The sequence below is a fragment of the Rana temporaria genome, chromosome 13 (assembly GCF_905171775.1).
Source record: "Rana temporaria chromosome 13, aRanTem1.1, whole genome shotgun sequence".
Taxonomy (NCBI): Eukaryota; Metazoa; Chordata; class Amphibia; order Anura; family Ranidae; genus Rana; species Rana temporaria.
In genome coordinates, this window is record NC_053501.1 from 596,996 (window position 1) to 618,272 (window position 21,277).

At 53.8% G+C, this 21,277-nt stretch overlaps 1 protein-coding gene across 3 annotated transcripts in view; it reads right to left on the bottom strand.

The window, feature by feature from the left end:
* UNC79 (unc-79 homolog, NALCN channel complex subunit) overlaps window positions 1-21,277 on the bottom strand; it is a 218,786-nt gene that overhangs the window by 21,053 nt on the left and 176,456 nt on the right. For all 3 annotated transcript variants that reach the window (XM_040333248.1, XM_040333247.1, XM_040333246.1), the window contains 3 exons: window positions 19,327-19,513; window positions 16,848-17,045; window positions 12,490-12,567 (listed from right to left, as the gene is read on the bottom strand). In XM_040333248.1, the coding sequence (XP_040189182.1) occupies window positions 12,490-12,567; window positions 16,848-17,045; window positions 19,327-19,513 (463 nt within the window). The remainder of the gene's footprint in view (window positions 1-12,489; window positions 12,568-16,847; window positions 17,046-19,326; window positions 19,514-21,277) is intronic.

Sequence of the window (21,277 nt, forward strand, 5' to 3'; positions counted from 1 at the left end):
GGAAAGCGGAGGATTATGGTGATATCGGCTCTCGGGGCCCCTTGTACAGAGATGTGGGAAAGCGGAGGATTATGGTGATATCAGCTCTCGGGGCCCCTTGTACAGAGATGTGGGAAAGCGGAGGATTATGGTGATATCAGCTCTCGGGGGCCCCGGTACAGAGATGTGGGAAAGCGGAGGATTATGGTGATATCGGCTCTCGGGGCCCCCGGTACAGAGATGTGGGAAAGCGGAGGATTATGGTGATATCGGCTCTCGGGGCCCCTTGTACAGAGATGTGGGAAAGCGGAGGATTATGGTGATATCAGCTCTCGGGGCCCCTCGTACAGAGATGTGGGAAAGCGGAGGATTATGGTGATATCAGCTCTCGGGGCCCCTTGTACAGAGATGTGGGAAAGCGGAGTATTATGGTGATATCGGCTCTCGGGGCCCCCGGTACAGAGATGTGGGAAAGCGGAGGATTATGGTGATATCAGCTCTCGGGGCCCCCGGTACAGAGATGTGGGAAAGCGGAAGATTATGGTGATATCGGCTCTCGGGGCCCCTTGTACAGAGATGTGGGAAAGCGGAGGATTATGGTGATATCGGCTCTCGGGGGGCCCCGGTACAGAGATGTGGGAAAGCGGAGGATTATGGTGATATCGGCTCTCGGGGGGCCCCGGTACAGAGATGTGGGAAAGCGGAGGATTATGGTGATATCAGCTCTCGGGGCCCCTTGTACAGAGATGTGGGAAAGCGGAGGATTATGGTGATATCAGCTCTCGGGGCCCCTTGTACAGAGATGTGGGAAAGCAGAGGATTATGGTGATATCGGCTCTCGGGGCCCCCGGTACAGAGATGTGGGAAAGCGGAGGATTATGGTGATATCAGCTCTCGGGGCCCCCGGTACAGAGATGTGGGAAAGCGGAGGATTATGGTGATATCGGCTCTCGGGGCCCCCGGTACAGAGATGTGGGAAAGCGGAGGATTATGGTGATATCAGCTCTCGGGGCCCCTTGTACAGAGATGTGGGAAAGCGGAGGATTATGGTGATATCAGCTCTCGGGGCCCCGGTACAGAGATGTGGGAAAGCGGAGGATTATGGTGATATCAGCTCTCGGGGCCCCTTGTATAGAGATGTGGGAAAGCGGAGGATTATGGTGATATCGGCTCTCGGGGCCCCTTGTATAGAGATGTGGGAAAGCGGAGGATTATGGTGATATCGGCTCTCGGGGCCCCTTGTACAGAGATGTGGGAAAGCGGAGGATTATGGTGATATCGGCTCTCGGGGGCCCCTTGTACAGAGATGTGGGAAAGCGGAGGATTATGGTGATATCAGCTCTCGGGGCCCCCGGTACAGAGATGTGGGAAAGCGGAGGATTATGGTGATATCGGCTCTCGGGGCCCCTTGTACAGAGATGTGGGAAAGCGGAGGATTATGGTGATATCAGCTCTCGGGGCCCCTCGTACAGAGATGTGGGAAAGCGGAGGATTATGGTGATATCAGCTCTCGGGGCCCCTTGTACAGAGATGTGGGAAAGCGGAGGATTATGGTGATATCAGCTCTCGGGGGCCCCCGGTACAGAGATGTGGGAAAGCGGAGGATTATGGTGATATCGGCTCTCGGGGGCCCTTGTACAGAGATGTGGGAAAGCGGAGGATTATGGTGATATCGGCTCTCGGGGGCCCCCGGTACAGAGATGTGGGAAAGCGGAGGATTATGGTGATATCAGCTCTCGGGGCCCCCGGTACAGAGATGTGGGAAAGCGGAGGATTATGGTGATATCAGCTCTCGGGGCCCCTCGTACAGAGATGTGGGAAAGCGGAGGATTATGGTGATATCGGCTCTCGGGGCCCCGGTACAGAGATGTGGGAAAGCGGAGGATTATGGTGATATCGGCTCTCGGGGCCCCTTGTACAGAGATGTGGGAAAGTGGAGGATTATGGTGATATCGGCTCTCGGGGCCCCCGGTACAGAGATGTGGGAAAGCGGAGGATTATGGTGATATCAGCTCTCGGGGCCCCTTGTACAGAGATGTGGGAAAGCGGAGGATTATGGTGATATCGGCTCTCGGGGGCCCCCGGTACAGAGATGTGGGAAAGCGGAGGATTATGGTGATATCGGCTCTCGGGGGCCCCTCGTACAGAGATGTGGGAAAGCGGAGGATTATGGTGATATCAGCTCTCGGGGCCCCCGGTACAGAGATGTGGGAAAGCGGAGGATTATGGTGATATCGGCTCTCGGGGCCCCTTGTACAGAGATGTGGGAAAGCGGAGGATTATGGTGATATCAGCTCTCGGGGCCCCTTGTACAGAGATGTGGGAAAGCGGAGGATTATGGTGATATCGGCTCTCGGGGCCCCCGGTACAGAGATGTGGGAAAGCGGAGGATTATGGTGATATCGGCTCTCGGGGCCCCCGGTACAGAGATGTGGGAAAGCGGAGGATTATGGTGATATCAGCTCTCGGGGCCCCCGGTACAGAGATGTGGGAAAGCGGAGGATTATGGTGATATCGGCTCTCGGGGCCCCCGGTACAGAGATGTGGGAAAGCGGAGGATTATGGTGATATCAGCTCTCGGGGCCCCTTGTACAGAGATGTGGGAAAGCGGAGGATTATGGTGATATCAGCTCTCGGGGCCCCTTGTACAGAGATGTGGGAAAGCGGAGGATTATGGTGATATCGGCTCTCGGGGCCCCCGGTACAGAGATGTGGGAAAGCGGAGGATTATGGTGATATCAGCTCTCGGGGCCCCTTGTACAGAGATGTGGGAAAGCGGAGGATTATGGTGATATCAGCTCTCGGGGCCCCCGGTACAGAGATGTGGGAAAGCGGAGGATTATGGTGATATCAGCTCTCGGGGGCCCTTGTACAGAGATGTGGGAAAGCGGAGGATTATGGTGATATCAGCTCTCGGGGCCCCCGGTACAGAGATGTGGGAAAGCGGAGGATTATGGTGATATCAGCTCTCGGGGCCCCCGGTACAGAGATGTGGGAAAGTGGAGGATTATGGTGATATCGGCTCTCGGGGCCCCTTGTACAGAGATGTGGGAAAGCGGAGGATTATGGTGATATCGGCTCTCGGGGCCCCTTGTACAGAGATGTGGGAAAGCGGAGGATTATGGTGATATCGGCTCTCGGGGCCCCGGTACAGAGATGTGGGAAAGCGGAGGATTATGGTGATATCGGCTCTCGGGGCCCCCGGTACAGAGATGTGGGAAAGCGGAGGATTATGGTGATATCGGCTCTCGGGGCCCCTCGTACAGAGATGTGGGAAAGCGGAGGATTATGGTGATATCAGCTCTCGGGGCCCCTTGTACAGAGATGTGGGAAAGCGGAGGATTATGGTGATATCGGCTCTCGGGGGGCCCCGGTACAGAGATGTGGGAAAGCGGAGGATTATGGTGATATCAGCTCTCGGGGCCCCTTGTACAGAGATGTGGGAAAGCGGAGGATTATGGTGATATCGGCTCTCGGGGGGCCCCGGTACAGAGATGTGGGAAAGCGGAGGATTATGGTGATATCGGCTCTCGGGGCCCCCGGTACAGAGATGTGGGAAAGCGGAGGATTATGGTGATATCGGCTCTCGGGGCCCCTTGTACAGAGATGTGGGAAAGTGGAGGATTATGGTGATATCGGCTCTCGGGGCCCCTTGTACAGAGATGTGGGAAAGCGGAGGATTATGGTGATATCAGCTCTCGGGGCCCCTTGTACAGAGATGTGGGAAAGCGGAGGATTATGGTGATATCAGCTCTCGGGGCCCCCGGTACAGAGATGTGGGAAAGCGGAGGATTATGGTGATATCAGCTCTCGGGGCCCCTTGTACAGAGATGTGGGAAAGCGGAAGATTATGGTGATATCAGCTCTCGGGGCCCCCCGGTACAGAGATGTGGGAAAGCGGAAGATTATGGTGATATCAGCTCTCGGGGCCCCTTGTACAGAGATGTGGGAAAGCGGAGGATTATGGTGATATCAGCTCTCGGGGCCCCCGGTACAGAGATGTGGGAAAGTGGAGGATTATGGTGATATCGGCTCTCGGGGGCCCCGGTACAGAGATGTGGGAAAGCGGAGGATTATGGTGATATCAGCTCTCGGGGCCCCCGGTACAGAGATGTGGGAAAGCGGAGGATTATGGTGATATCGGCTCTCGGGGCCCCTTGTACAGAGATGTGGGAAAGCGGAGGATTATGGTGATATCGGCTCTCGGGGCCCCCGGTACAGAGATGTGGGAAAGCGGAGGATTATGGTGATATCAGCTCTCGGGGCCCCTTGTACAGAGATGTGGGAAAGCGGAGGATTATGGTGATATCAGCTCTCGGGGGCCCCGGTACAGAGATGTGGGAAAGCGGAGGATTATGGTGATATCGGCTCTCGGGGCCCCCGGTACAGAGATGTGGGAAAGCGGAGGATTATGGTGATATCGGCTCTCGGGGGGCCCCGGTACAGAGATGTGGGAAAGCGGAGGATTATGGTGATATCAGCTCTCGGGGCCCCTTGTACAGAGATGTGGGAAAGCGGAGGATTATGGTGATATCGGCTCTCGGGGCCCCCGGTACAGAGATGTGGGAAAGCGGAGGATTATGGTGATATCGGCTCTCGGGGCCCCTTGTACAGAGATGTGGGAAAGCGGAGGATTATGGTGATATCAGCTCTCGGGGCCCCCGGTACAGAGATGTGGGAAAGCGGAGGATTATGGTGATATCAGCTCTCGGGGCCCCTTGTACAGAGATGTGGGAAAGCGGAGGATTATGGTGATATCGGCTCTCGGGGCCCCCGGTACAGAGATGTGGGAAAGTGGAGGATTATGGTGATATCGGCTCTCGGGGCCCCTCGTACAGAGATGTGGGAAAGCGGAGGATTATGGTGATATCGGCTCTCGGGGCCCCTTGTACAGAGATGTGGGAAAGCGGAGGATTATGGTGATATCAGCTCTCGGGGCCCCCCGGTACAGAGATGTGGGGAAGCGGAGGATTATGGTGATATCGGCTCTCGGGGCCCCCGGTACAGAGATGTGGGAAAGCGGAGGATTATGGTGATATCGGCTCTCGGGGGCCCCGGTACAGAGATGTGGGAAAGCGGAGGATTATGGTGATATCGGCTCTCGGGGCCCCTCGTACAGAGATGTGGGAAAGCGGAGGATTATGGTGATATCAGCTCTCGGGGCCCCTTGTACAGAGATGTGGGAAAGCGGAGGATTATGGTGATATCGGCTCTCGGGGCCCCTTGTACAGAGATGTGGGAAAGCGGAGGATTATGGTGATATCGGCTCTCGGGGCCCCTTGTACAGAGATGTGGGAAAGCGGAGGATTATGGTGATATCGGCTCTCGGGGCCCCTTGTACAGAGATGTGGGAAAGCGGAGGATTATGGTGATATCAGCTCTCGGGGCCCCCGGTACAGAGATGTGGGAAAGCGGAGGATTATGGTGATATCGGCTCTCGGGGCCCCTCGTACAGAGATGTGGGAAAGCGGAGGATTATGGTGATATCAGCTCTCGGGGCCCCTTGTACAGAGATGTGGGAAAGCGGAGGATTATGGTGATATCGGCTCTCGGGGCCCCTTGTACAGAGATGTGGGAAAGCGGAGGATTATGGTGATATCGGCTCTCGGGGCCCCTTGTACAGAGATGTGGGAAAGCGGAGGATTATGGTGATATCGGCTCTCGGGGCCCCTTGTACAGAGATGTGGGAAAGCGGAGGATTATGGTGATATCAGCTCTCGGGGCCCCCGGTACAGAGATGTGGGAAAGCGGAGGATTATGGTGATATCGGCTCTCGGGGCCCCTTGTACAGAGATGTGGGAAAGCGGAGGATTATGGTGATATCAGCTCTCGGGGCCCCTTGTACAGAGATGTGGGAAAGCGGAGGATTATGGTGATATCGGCTCTCGGGGGCCCCCGGTACAGAGATGTGGGAAAGCGGAGGATTATGGTGATATCGGCTCTCGGGGGCCCCTTGTACAGAGATGTGGGAAAGCGGAGGATTATGGTGATATCAGCTCTCGGGGCCCCCGGTACAGAGATGTGGGAAAGCGGAGGATTATGGTGATATCGGCTCTCGGGGCCCCTTGTACAGAGATGTGGGAAAGCGGAGGATTATGGTGATATCGGCTCTCGGGGCCCCTCGTACAGAGATGTGGGAAAGCGGAGGATTATGGTGATATCAGCTCTCGGGGCCCCCGGTACAGAGATGTGGGAAAGCGGAGGATTATGGTGATATCAGCTCTCGGGGGCCCTTGTACAGAGATGTGGGAAAGCGGAGGATTATGGTGATATCAGCTCTCGGGGCCCCCGGTACAGAGATGTGGGAAAGCGGAGGATTATGGTGATATCGGCTCTCGGGGCCCCTTGTACAGAGATGTGGGAAAGCGGAGGATTATGGTGATATCGGCTCTCGGGGCCCCGGTACAGAGATGTGGGAAAGCGGAGGATTATGGTGATATCGGCTCTCGGGGCCCCCGGTACAGAGATGTGGGAAAGCGGAGGATTATGGTGATATCGGCTCTCGGGGCCCCTTGTACAGAGATGTGGGAAAGCAGAGGATTATGGTGATATCGGCTCTCGGGGCCCCTTGTACAGAGATGTGGGAAAGCGGAGGATTATGGTGATATCGGCTCTCGGGGGCCCCCGGTACAGAGATGTGGGAAAGCGGAGGATTATGGTGATATCGGCTCTCGGGGCCCCCGGTACAGAGATGTGGGAAAGCGGAGGATTATGGTGATATCAGCTCTCGGGGCCCCCGGTACAGAGATGTGGGAAAGCGGAGGATTATGGTGATATCAGCTCTCGGGGCCCCCGGTACAGAGATGTGGGAAAGCGGAGGATTATGGTGATATCAGCTCTCGGGGCCCCTTGTACAGAGATGTGGGAAAGCGGAGGATTATGGTGATATCGGCTCTCGGGGCCCCTTGTACAGAGATGTGGGAAAGCGGAGGATTATGGTGATATCGGCTCTCGGGGCCCCTTGTACAGAGATGTGGGAAAGCGGAGGATTATGGTGATATCAGCTCTCGGGGCCCCCGGTACAGAGATGTGGGAAAGCGGAGGATTATGGTGATATCAGCTCTCGGGGGCCCCCGGTACAGAGATGTGGGAAAGCGGAGGATTATGGTGATATCAGCTCTCGGGGCCCCCGGTACAGAGATGTGGGAAAGCGGAGGATTATGGTGATATCGGCTCTCGGGGCCCCTTGTACAGAGATGTGGGAAAGTGGAGGATTATGGTGATATCGGCTCTCGGGGCCCCCCGGTACAGAGATGTGGAAAGTGGAGGATTATGGTGATATCGGCTCTCGGGGCCCCCGGTACAGAGATGTGGGAAAGCGGAGGATTATGGTGATATCGGCTCTCGGGGCCCCTTGTACAGAGATGTGGGAAAGCGGAGGATTATGGGGATATCGGCTCTCGGGGCCCCTTGTACAGAGATGTGGGAAAGCGGAAGATTATGGTGATATCGGCTCTCGGGGCCCCCGGTACAGAGATGTGGGAAAGCGGAGGATTATGGTGATATCAGCTCTCGGGGGCCCTGGTACAGAGATGTGGGAAAGCGGAGGATTATGGTGATATCGGCTCTCGGGGCCCCTCGTACAGAGATGTGGGAAAGCGGAGGATTATGGTGATATCGGCTCTCGGGGCCCCCGGTACAGAGATGTGGGAAAGTGGAGGATTATGGTGATATCGGCTCTCGGGGCCCCCGGTACAGAGATGTGGGAAAGCGGAGGATTATGGTGATATCGGCTCTCGGGGGGCCCTTGTACAGAGATGTGGGAAAGCGGAGGATTATGGTGATATCGGCTCTCGGGGCCCCCGGTACAGAGATGTGGGAAAGCGGAGGATTATGGTGATATCAGCTCTCGGGGGCCCTTGTACAGAGATGTGGGAAAGCGGAGGATTATGGTGATAACGGCTCTCGGGGGCCCCGGTACAGAGATGTGGGAAAGCGGAGGATTATGGTGATATCGGCTCTCGGGGCCCCCGGTACAGAGATGTGGGAAAGCGGAGGATTATGGTGATATCGGCTCTCGGGGCCCCTTGTACAGAGATGTGGGAAAGCGGAGGATTATGGTGATATCAGCTCTCGGGGCCCCTTGTACAGAGATGTGGGAAAGCGGAGGATTATGGTGATATCGGCTCTCGGGGCCCCTTGTACAGAGATGTGGGAAAGCGGAGGATTATGGTGATATCAGCTCTCGGGGCCCCCGGTACAGAGATGTGGGAAAGCGGAGGATTATGGTGATATCAGCTCTCGGGGCCCCTTGTACAGAGATGTGGGAAAGCGGAGGATTATGGTGATATCAGCTCTCGGGGCCCCTTGTACAGAGATGTGGGAAAGCGGAGGATTATGGTGATATCGGCTCTCGGGGCCCCCGGTACAGAGATGTGGGAAAGCGGAAGATTATGGTGATATCAGCTCTCGGGGCCCCTTGTACAGAGATGTGGGAAAGTGGAGTATTATGGTGATATCAGCTCTCGGGGCCCCTTGTACAGAGATGTGGGAAAGCGGAGGATTATGGTGATATCGGCTCTCGGGGCCCCCGGTACAGAGATGTGGGAAAGCGGAGGATTATGGTGATATCGGCTCTCGGGGCCCCCGGTACAGAGATGTGGGAAAGCGGAGGATTATGGTGATATCGGCTCTCGGGGCCCCTTGTACAGAGATGTGGGAAAGCGGAGGATTATGGTGATATCAGCTCTCGGGGCCCCCGGTACAGAGATGTGGGAAAGCGGAGGATTATGGTGATATCGGCTCTCGGGGGCCCCGGTACAGAGATGTGGGAAAGCGGAGGATTATGGTGATATCGGCTCTCGGGGCCCCTCGTACAGAGATGTGGGAAAGCGGAGGATAATGGTGATATCGGCTCTCGGGGCCCCCGGTACAGAGATGTGGGAAAGCGGAGGATTATGGTGATATCGGCTCTCGGGGCCCCCGGTACAGAGATGTGGGAAAGCGGAGGATTATGGTGATATCGGCTCTCGGGGGCCCCGGTACAGAGATGTGGGAAAGCGGAGGATTATGGTGATATCGGCTCTCGGGGCCCCTCGTACAGAGATGTGGGAAAGCGGAGGATTATGGTGATATCGGCTCTCGGGGGCCCCGGTACAGAGATGTGGGAAAGCGGAGGATTATGGTGATATCGGCTCTCGGGGGGCCCCGGTACAGAGATGTGGGAAAGCGGAGGATTATGGTGATATCAGCTCTCGGGGCCCCTCGTACAGAGATGTGGGAAAGCGGAGGATTATGGTGATATCGGCTCTCGGGGCCCCTTGTACAGAGATGTGGGAAAGCGGAGGATTATGGTGATATCGGCTCTCGGGGCCCCTTGTACAGAGATGTGGGAAAGCGGAGGATTATGGTGATATCGGCTCTCGGGGCCCCTTGTACAGAGATGTGGGAAAGCGGAGGATTATGGTGATATCAGCTCTCGGGGCCCCCGGTACAGAGATGTGGGAAAGCGGAGGATTATGGTGATATCGGCTCTCGGGGCCCCTTGTACAGAGATGTGGGAAAGCGGAGGATTATGGTGATATCAGCTCTCGGGGGCCCTGGTACAGAGATGTGGGAAAGCGGAGGATTATGGTGATATCAGCTCTCGGGGGCCCTGGTACAGAGATGTGGGAAAGCGGAGGATTATGGTGATATCAGCTCTCGGGCCCCTGGTACAGAGATGTGGGAAAGCGGAGGATTATGGTGATATCAGCTCTCGGGGGGCCCCGGTACAGAGATGTGGGAAAGCGGAGGATTATGGTGATATCAGCTCTCGGGGCCCCCGGTACAGAGATGTGGGAAAGCGGAGGATTATGGTGATATCGGCTCTCGGGGCCCCTTGTACAGAGATGTGGGAAAGCGGAGGATTATGGTGATATCAGCTCTCGGGGGCCCTGGTACAGAGATGTGGGAAAGCGGAGGATTATGGTGATATCAGCTCTCGGGGGCCCTGGTACAGAGATGTGGGAAAGCGGAGGATTATGGTGATATCAGCTCTCGGGGCCCCCGGTACAGAGATGTGGGAAAGCGGAGGATTATGGTGATATCAGCTCTCGGGGCCCCCGGTACAGAGATGTGGGAAAGCGGAGGATTATGGTGATATCGGCTCTCGGGGGCCCCGGTACAGAGATGTGGGAAAGCGGAGGATTATGGTGATATCGGCTCTCGGGGGGCCCCGGTACAGAGATGTGGGAAAGCGGAGGATTATGGTGATATCGGCTCTCGGGGGGCCCCGGTACAGAGATGTGGGAAAGCGGAGGATTATGGTGATATCAGCTCTCGGGGCCCCTTGTACAGAGATGTGGGAAAGCGGAGGATTATGGTGATATCAGCTCTCGGGGCCCCTTGTACAGAGATGTGGGAAAGCGGAGGATTATGGTGATATCGGCTCTCGGGGCCCCTCGTACAGAGATGTGGGAAAGCGGAGGATTATGGTGATATCGGCTCTCGGGGCCCCTTGTACAGAGATGTGGGAAAGCGGAGGATTATGGTGATATCGGCTCTCGGGGGCCCCGGTACAGAGATGTGGGAAAGCGGAGGATTATGGTGATATCGGCTCTCGGGGGGCCCCGGTACAGAGATGTGGGAAAGCGGAGGATTATGGTGATATCGGCTCTCGGGGCCCCCGGTACAGAGATGTGGGAAAGCGGAGTATTATGGTGATATCAGCTCTCGGGGCCCCTTGTACAGAGATGTGGGAAAGCGGAGGATTATGGTGATATCAGCTCTCGGGGGCCCCGGTACAGAGATGTGGGAAAGCGGAGGATTATGGTGATATCAGCTCTCGGGGCCCCCGGTACAGAGATGTGGGAAAGCGGAGGATTATGGTGATATCGGCTCTCGGGGCCCCTTGTACAGAGATGTGGGAAAGCGGAGGATTATGGTGATATCGGCTCTCGGGGCCCCCGGTACAGAGATGTGGGAAAGCGGAGGATTATGGTGATATCAGCTCTCGGGGCCCCGGTACAGAGATGTGGGAAAGCGGAGGATTATGGTGATATCGGCTCTCGGGGCCCCCGGTACAGAGATGTGGGAAAGCGGAGGATTATGGTGATATCGGCTCTCGGGGGCCCCCGGTACAGAGATGTGGGAAAGCGGAGGATTATGGTGATATCAGCTCTCGGGGCCCCTTGTACAGAGATGTGGGAAAGCGGAGGATTATGGTGATATCAGCTCTCGGGGGGCCCCGGTACAGAGATGTGGGAAAGCGGAGGATTATGGTGATATCAGCTCTCGGGGCCCCTTGTACAGAGATGTGGGAAAGCGGAGGATTATGGTGATATCAGCTCTCGGGGCCCCTTGTACAGAGATGTGGGAAAGCGGAGGATTATGGTGATATCGGCTCTCGGGGCCCCTCGTACAGAGATGTGGGAAAGCGGAGGATTATGGTGATATCGGCTCTCGGGGCCCCTTGTACAGAGATGTGGGAAAGCGGAGGATTATGGTGATATCGGCTCTCGGGGCCCCTTGTACAGAGATGTGGGAAAGCGGAGGATTATGGTGATATCGGCTCTCGGGGCCCCTTGTACAGAGATGTGGGAAAGCGGAGGATTATGGTGATATCAGCTCTCGGGGGCCCTGGTACAGAGATGTGGGAAAGCGGAGGATTATGGTGATATCAGCTCTCGGGGGCCCTGGTACAGAGATGTGGGAAAGCGGAGGATTATGGTGATATCAGCTCTCGGGCCCCTGGTACAGAGATGTGGGAAAGCGGAGGATTATGGTGATATCAGCTCTCGGGGGCCCCTTGTACAGAGATGTGGGAAAGCAGAGGATTATGGTGATAACGGCTCTCGGGGCCCCTTGTACAGAGATGTGGGAAAGCGGAGGATTATGGTGATATCAGCTCTCGGGGGCCCCCGGTACAGAGATGTGGGAAAGCGGAGGATTATGGTGATATCGGCTCTCGGGGGCCCCCGGTACAGAGATGTGGGAAAGCGGAGGATTATGGTGATATCGGCTCTCGGGGCCCCTTGTACAGAGATGTGGGAAAGCGGAGGATTATGGTGATATCAGCTCTCGGGGCCCCCGGTACAGAGATGTGGGAAAGCGGAGGATTATGGTGATATCAGCTCTCGGGGGCCCTGGTACAGAGATGTGGGAAAGCGGAGGATTATGGTGATATCAGCTCTCGGGCCCCTGGTACAGAGATGTGGGAAAGCGGAGGATTATGGTGATATCAGCTCTCGGGGGCCCCTTGTACAGAGATGTGGGAAAGCAGAGGATTATGGTGATAACGGCTCTCGGGGGGCCCCGGTACAGAGATGTGGGAAAGCGGAGGATTATGGTGATATCGGCTCTCGGGGCCCCTGGTACAGAGATGTGGGAAAGCGGAGGATTATGGTGATATCGGCTCTCGGGGCCCCCGGTACAGAGATGTGGGAAAGCGGAGGATTATGGTGATATCGGCTCTCGGGGCCCCCGGTACAGAGATGTGGGAAAGCGGAGGATTATGGTGATATCGGCTCTCGGGGGCCCTGGTACAGAGATGTGGGAAAGCGGAGAATCATGGGGTAGCACAGAACTTACTTTTACAAAGACGGTGGAGTTGCATTCCTGTAGCGCCTCCATTAGGCTGATGAGATGCAGGCAGACCATCTCTACCATCTGGAAAAAGTGATAAAACACACATTGTAAGTCACGTGAGGCACGAGGACGTCATGGCGTCAGTAACTAGTCAGCAGATTTGATCAGATTTAGCAACTTTGCAGGGATCACATCTTAAGCGTCACAAGATCCCTCGGTGATCCCTCAGTGATCCCTCGGTGATCCCTCTCAGAAGACCATCGGGAAGAGTTCTGGCCTTGCATGGTGCAGAGGAAACCTCATCTCACAGCAGTGGCGTCACTAGGGTTGGAGTCACCTGCGGTAAAACATGGTGTCACCCCCCCCCCCACCCACCAACTATAGTTGCCCCTCAGTTAGAGCGGCACGATTCTGACCAAAATGAGAATCACAATTTTTTTGCTTAGAATGAAGATCACGATTCTCACACGATTCTCACGGCGTAATATTTATACAAAAAAGAAATGGGCTAACTTTACTGGCTAGTTTTTAAATTCATTAAAGTAATTTTTCCCCCGAAAAATTGCATTTAAAAAGACTGCGTAACATAAAATATTGCAACAACCGCCATTTTATTCCCTAGGGTCTCTACTAAAATATATATATATAATGTTTGGGGGTTCTAAGTAATTTTCGTGCAAAAAAATAAATAAATGATTTTAACTTGAAAAGAGCTGTCAGAAAAAGGTTTGGTGTTTAAGTGGTTAAACGTTCCTAATTTACATACAGAAGTTTATTCCTTAAGGCTGCATTCACACCTCTGCGACAAGCAACGCCGCGTACGCGGCGTATTTTGCCGCGAACAGTGTATCTTTTTTTTTTTTCAAATCCTTCCCATTGACAGTCAATGGCCGAACGCCAATGTTGCCTGAAAAAAAGGGTCCGGGACTTTTTTTCAGGCGACAGGCGTACAGCGTCTATGAGATGTGAACCATCTCCATAGACAGCAATGGGAATTCTCCCCTCTAGCGGCACGAGCGTCCGGCGTCGGGCGTTTTGTCGCCTAGATGTGAATGGGCTCTTAATGTAAAAGTCAATGTGATACAATGTTTAGACTTCACTTTCCACTGATAAAGAATGGGCCAGATTCAGGTAGATCCGTGCAATATTTGCGTGGGCAAAGGGCAACGATTTGTGCTATGCGCCCACGCAAATATTTTGAGATGCCCGCGATTCACGGAGCAATAGCTCCGTAAATTGCGCGGGCGATATGCTAAATATCCGGGCGTAAGGCTGCCTAATGTAAATGATCCCGCCGGGGGCGGGAATCATTTAAATTAGGCGCGCTCCCGCGCCGAGCGAACAGCGCATGCTCCGTCGGGAAACTTTCCCGACGTGCATTGCGGCAAATGACGTCGCAAGGACGTCATTTGCTTCTAAGTGAACGTGAATGGTGTCCAGCGCCATTCACGAATCACTTACGTAAACGACGTGAAATTTTAATTTCACGAGCGGGAAGCGCAGCTATACTTTAGCATTGGCTGCCCCTGCTATTAGCAGGAGCAACCTTGCGCTAAAGTCGCCGTACGGAAACTCCGTACCTTGCGTGCGCAGGGCCCGCGCAACTTTTGTGAATCGGTGGTAGTATGCAATTTGCATACTATACGCCGATCACAATGGCCGCGCCCCCTAGCGGCCAACGCAAGAATGCAGCCTGGGATATGAAGGCATAAGGAGGCTTATGTCTGTCATATCCTAGGCTGCAGTCCGCGTAACGAGGTTCCTGAATCAGGAGCACTCGTTACACCGGAGCAAGTAAGCACTTGCGCTGCGCAAACCCAAGACGGAAACCCTGGTTGAGAATGACTGTTCTAATTCAAGATGGAACCCTGGTTTAGAATGACCAGTCTAGATCAAGACAGGTCCCTGGTTGAGAGTTATTGGTCTAGACCAGTGTTTCTCAACTCCAGTCCTCAGGCCCCCCCAACAGGTCAGGTTTTCAGGATTTCCATTATTTTGCACAGGTGATTTGATCAGTTTCACTGCCTTAGTAATCACCACAGCCTTTTCATCTGAGGGAAATCCTGAAAACCTGACCTGTTGGGGGGGGCCTGAGGACTGGAATTGAGAAACACTGGTCTAGACCAAGACGGAACCCTGGTTGAGAATAACATTTCTAGACCCGGACAAAACCTTGTTTGAGAATGACCGGTCTAGACCAGGACAGAATTAGCGTTCACAAGTTGGGATAATAATAAATCATACAAATGTAGCGATATTCAGTAAAAAGTCTTTATTCGTAAAATAGTTTTGGGTTAGTAGGAGGCGCCGGTGTCGCAGAAGGTAAATGCTGAGATCCCGTCTAGGTAGAAGGTGTGGAAGTACGGCTCTAATAATACACGGAACCTAATGTTGGCTTTATTTATAGAGGTTTTCTTTTACACCTTTTACCCAATCACCTCCCTTTTTTTAAGACAAATAGTTTTTTTCTAGAAAATTGCACAAACTTTTCTTCTACTTTTGTTTCTGATTCGGGAAAGTTTTATTTTGGACTGGTCTCCACTGGTTGTAATTTAGTCTCAAGATGAGACCAGAGCTCCTAAAACTCCGGGGGCGAGACCGGCCATAAGCTCTACAACCCCCCGTCCATGTAGTACTGAATCTGTATTCTATACAAACCCACCCAGTACTAAGATTTAGGTTACTTATTTTAGGCTGCAATGTGGGGCACAGTGAGGCTGCAATGGGGAGCAAAGTGAGGCTGCAATGTGGGGCACAGTGAGGCTGCAATGGGGGGCAAAGTGTGGCTGCAATGGGGGGCAAATTGAGGCTGCAATGTGGGGCACGGTGAGGCTGAAATGTGGGGCACGGTGAGGTTGCAATTATGGGCACAGGTCACGCTGCATTGATGGGCACAGGTGAGGCTGCAATATGTGGCACGGTGAGGCTGCAATGTGGGGCATGGTGAGGCTGCAATGTGGGGCACGGTGAGGCTGCAATGTGGGGCACGGTGAGGCTGCAATGTGGGGCACGGTGAGGCTGCAATGTGGGGCACGGTGAGGCTGCAATGTGAGGCACAGGTCACGCTGCATTGATGGGCACAGGTCACGCTGTATTGATGGGTACTGGTGAGGCTGCAATGTGGGGCACGGTGAGGCTGCAATGTGGGGCATGGTGAGGCTGCAATGTGGGGCACGGTGAGGCTGCAATGTGGGGCACGGTGAGGCTGCAATGTGGGGCACAGGTCACGCTGCATTGATGGGCACAGGTCACGCTGTATTGATGGGTACTGGTGAGGCTGCAATGTGGGGCACGGTGAGGCTGCAATGATGGGCACAGGTCACGCTGAATTGATGGGTACTGGAGAGGCTGTGCTGAGGGGAACTGATAAAGTTGTTAATATTTATTTTTGTAACCTAATTCTGCATAAAACCATTAAGTGCCATTTCATGAGATAATTTACGATGGCGTGATTAGGGGCGGGGCATGGTAAGGGTTGGGTGGGGCAACTGGTGGCGAGTTACCCTTGAGACCTGGCTAGTAGCTCAGGACTTGAAATTTTGAGCCCTGGCCTAAACCACAGGAACTTGCTACATCACCCACCCCTGTGCCTTGACCCTTGCCCACAAGATCATGCCTCATCTAACTCGTACCAACAGATTGACCAACCACCTACAGATTATGTCCTACAGTACTACCAGGGGCGGACTGACAACTCATGGGGCCCCCGGGCAATAGAAGAGTATGGGGCCCCTCTGGCTTACAGATGGCCACCACGCCAGGAGGCAATGCAGAGGCGGGCAGCAAAAATCTTGGGATATTCACATTAAAAGCATGTCATTTTCGGACATATCGGGGACAGATCTAAAAAAAAACACAGATTTTTATATACTGTCCCTGGTTTTACTGAGCCTGGCAACCCGGATGGGGCCCCCTAGTGGCATGGGGCCCTCGGGCAGTGCCCGAGTGACTCAATGGTCAGTCCGCCCCTGAGTACTACTCACCTGGGGAAGAGCTGCTGGACTCTCACTTTCAAATGTCCAACAAGACCATAGACTTTATTTTGCTTACAAATCATCAATAGTTATTAGGATACAAGAACCGGGTTTTATCAAGATGTTATCGAATCTCTTCAAAGAGACTTATGGATTATAGCAAGGGTAGGCAACCTCGGCTCCAGCTGTGGTGAAACTACAAATCCCATCATGCCTCTGCCTCTAGGAGCCATGCCTGTGATGGTCAGGGTCTTGCAATGTCTCGTGGCACTTGTAGCTTCACCACATCTGGAGGGCCGAGGTTGCCCACCCCCCTGGATTATAGTTTAGTAGCCTGGGGACATCACCTCCTCCTCCTCCCACCAAGTGAGACCCTCACATACTCACCACAGTGTTGTGCGCCATCAACTGAAGGACGCTGGGAGTGACGCGGCTCCAGAACTCCAGTGCTGTCAGGATGGCCGTGAAGCTGAACTCGTTCTGGTTCTGGACGGTTGGGGCGATGGCGGCCTGCTCGCAGTACACCGTCCAGAGCTGCGCAAAGATGAAGGCGTGGAAGAGGGAGCACATGTGGAGCACCGAGGTCTGTCAGACACAACACACAGACATCAAGGTTAGATTCACACAAATGAATATCTAAATACAGTTCATATTTTCCTTTTCAATTCTTTTTTTTTTATTTATTAAGCAAAATTAAATTTTTGAATCAATTTCAAATAAACATTCGATTCAGCGGCTCTAACATCAATGTGGTAAAACTTCACCACGGCAGGTTCTACCACCAAGGGCCTTCAGGGACTTGGCTCCCCTGCAGAGGGTCACTGCCCTGGACCTGTATAGCACTCTTCGGGTCCACAAGGCAATATATCATAGAGGGTCCAGTGCCAACCGGCAACCTTCACGCGGTCCCACAGGGTAGAGAGATCCTGTCTGATAAGGGATACATGGATTTTGACCTCTCCGATGTTGGTAGTGGAGTGTGCTCTGACACAGGGCGATTGCATCGAGTACTTTGTTAGTGGCAGCCACGGAGTGTTCCGCGTCCGAGGAGGCGTCGGCGCCATCTTTGGCCTGTTGGTCTTCTTCAAGCCAGTGGTATTTGGCGAGTTTGTCGGCGACCTCGGAGGCCTTTTTCAGCGAAGACATCGGGAGGTTCCCAGGGTATGTAAGCTGAAAGTATGGATCGGAAGTGAGGCAGGATATCGATCACAGGAGTATTGGCAAGCGGAGCTCTTACTGCATGCGTCCTACTCCATCGCTCTCCAGGCCACGCCCCTCCACCAACCGGCAACCTTACAGGCTGCCCCTGCGTCGTTCAGTGATGGGGGTCGGGGTACCATAACTCTGAGTGTAGAATATGGATCTGGAAAAGGCTATTTTCATGCAGAGAGCTGCACAGACATGACCATCAACCATTGGTGTGCACACAGGGTGTGCCGGATGTGCTTGGGCACACCCTAATTATCCCGTGCACATTAGCAAGAGCTTTAGGGGTTGCAATGCTCCAAGGGGTCCGAACAGTTAGGGTTTGTGGTGGTGGGGGGGGGGGGGACTACAAGAACCGACTCCCTGTATGGCCCCCCATGCAGTGGCCGAGAGCTGGCTCCTCCCCCTTTCATTCCTGCAGATTTCAGCTGCTGCAAGAAGAGCCATATAGGGGATCGGCTTTTGTAATTGCCCACCCCCCCACTACATCAATTTGCGTCGTTCAGTGCGGGGTCGGGGTACCATACCACTGAGTGTAGAATATGAGAGCTGCACAGACATGACCATCAACCATAGGTGTGCACACAGGGTGTGCCGGAGGTGCTTGGGCACACCCTAATTATCCCGTGCACATTAGCATGATCACCACTGGCAGAGCTTTAGGGGTTGCAATGCTCCAGGGGGTCCATGCCACCTGCCCGTCACATTAGGGGGGGGGGGCAAACTACAAGAACTGATTCCCTATATGGCTCCCCATGCAGCAGCCGAGAGCTGGCTCCTCCCCTTTAATTCCTGGAGCTTTTAGCTGCTGCATGGAGAGCCATATAGGGCAGTGGTCTCCAAACTGCAGCCCGGGGGCCAGATGCGGACCTTTGCTTGCTTTGATCCAGCCCTTGGGGCACTATTTCCAAACACTAATACCAACAATGGGACATAATATGACCCACTGACACCAATGATGGGGCAATTCCTCCCAATGACACTAACAATGGGACACAATTCCTCCCAATGAGACAAACGACGGGACACAATTCCTCCCAATGAGACAAACGATGGGACACAATTCCTCCCAATGAGACAAACGATGGGACACAATTCCTCCCAATGAGACAAACGATGGGACACAATTCCTCCCAATGAGACAAACGATGGGACACAATTTCTCCCAATGACACCAGCAATGGGGCTTAAAGATGGGGCATGATTCCTCCCACTGACACCAATGATGGGGAATTGTTTATTCCCACTGATAATCAGGACCTTTTCTACTCCCGATGGCCACAGTCCGGCCCCCATTAAATCTGGAGAACAGTAATCTGGCCCTTTGTTTAGAAAGTTTGGAGACCCCTGATATAGGGGATCGGTTCTTGTAATCGCCGACCCCCCACGACATCAATCTACTCCCCCTCCGCTGTCCCCCCCCCTTTGTAGTGCCTCCGGCTCCCCTCCTCCCCTCTCCCGCCTGCCTACTGCTGCAGTTGCACAAGGCGATCTTCATGATGGAGAGCAGGGAAAAGGGTCGGTAAATGCGTCTTTTTACCAGCCCTCTCCATTTTTGAATGAACACAGTGAGTGACTGCCGTGATGTACAATAAAGAAATCAGACTGGCCAATGTGATTATAGAATGTAATGCAAACAATATATATGTAGTTATAGTACCTTGGATTGTTCGGGGAAACCGATAAGAATCACAATGAGGTGATCGGCCACATGGGAGCCGGCATCCAGAGGAATCGGCATGCATGGCGAGGTTAAGTTTGGGCAGACCACGCCGTGGGTGAGCGACCCCAAGAGAAGCCACGACAGGAGGCGGATATGCGACACGCACTCAATGAACTCTTTAGGTCTGAATTAAAAAAAATAATAATTAAGAAAATATTAAAATACGATGATTTATAAGACGAAGATAGCGTTAGATACGTCTGTGCCGCGCTCACCCCATCTGTCTATAATATATTGGGACCCGATACCCACCAAGATAAACTGCTTCAAAAACACAACGGATGAGTAAAGGGTCTTTCCACCCAAACGTTAAATTTGAGGCAAAGTGTCCCGGCCCCGGTCTTCTCACCAGCTTGGCCGGTGGCACTTCCAGGTTCTGAAGTCACAGTCATTTAGTGCTCAGTTTCCTCCTCAAAGTGCCCACCTGTGTCCTCTGTGACCACTTTGTGACCCCAGTGCACCTCTATGACCCCCACTGACCCATGACCTACTGTGTCATGCAAGGACCACAGAGTATCCAGTTCACGCTGTGCTCCTCAGAGAGGCCTGTGTCTTCACACACCTCAAGTATGCTCCTGCATTTCCTGGGTGGTGGGTAGAGTGCCTTTGGGTCAGAAAGTGTGCTCCAGTGACCCCCTATGTGCTCCAATGTCTACGGTGTCCATGTGACCCCCTGTGGATTTCAGTGTCTCCAGTGTCCCCTGTGACCCCATGATCCCTATGTATTCCAGTGATCCCTATGTATTCCAGTGTTTCCTAGTACCCATGTGCATTCCAGTATCTCCAGTGACCCCTGTGTGCCCCAGTGTCTCCTGTGACCTTGATGCATTCCAGTGTCTCCAGTGACCCCTGTGTGCTCCAGTGACTCCATGATCCCTATGTATTCCAGTGTTTCCTGTTACCCCTGTGTGCTCCAATGTCTCCTGTGAACCCCTGATCCCTGTGCATTCCAGTGTCTCCTGTAACCCGTGTGCTCCAGAGTCCCCTGTGTCTCCAGTGACCCTTTGATCCCCATGCATTGCAGCGTCTTCAGTGACCCCTGTGTATTCCAGTGTCTCTTGTAACCCCTGTGTTCTCCAGTGTCTCCTGTGGCCTCTATGCATTCCAGTGTCTTCAGTGACTCCATGATCCCTGTGCATTTCAGTGTCTCCTGTAACCCCTGTGTTCTCCATTGTCCCCCTATTTCTCCAGCGACCCTTTTATCCCTGTGCATTCCAGTATCTCCAGTGACTCCTGTGTGCTCCAGTGTCTCCTGTGACCTCTATGCATTCCAGTGTCTCCAGTGACCCCATGATCCCTGAGTATTCCAGTGTCTCCTGTAACCCCTGTGTGTTCCAGCGTCTCCAGTGACCCCTGTGTGCTCCAGTGTCCCCTTTAATCTCTGTGCCTTCCAGTATCTCCAGTGACCCCTGTGTGCTCCAGTGACCTCTATGCATTCCAGTGTCTCCTGTAACCCCTGTGTGCTCCAGCGTCCCCTTTAATCCCTGTGCATTCCAGTATCTCCAGTGACCCCTGTGTGCTCCAGTGACCTCTATGCATTCCAGTGTCTCCTGTAACCCCTGTGTGCTCCAGTGTCCCCTTTAATCCCTGTGCATTCCAGTATCTCCAGTGACCCCTGTGTGCTCCTATGACCTCTATGCATTCCAGTATCTCCAGTGACCCCTGTGTGCTCCTATGACCTCTATGCATTCCAGTATCTCCAGTGACCCCTTTGTGCTCCTATGACCTCTATGCATTCCAGTGATTTCAGTGACCCCTGTGTGCTCCAGTGACCCCTGTGTGCTCCAGCGTGCCCTGTGTCTCCAGTGACCCCGTAAACCCTATGTATTCCAGTGTCTCCAGTGACACCTATGCTCTCCCGTCTCATGCAGTCACCACAGAGTATCCT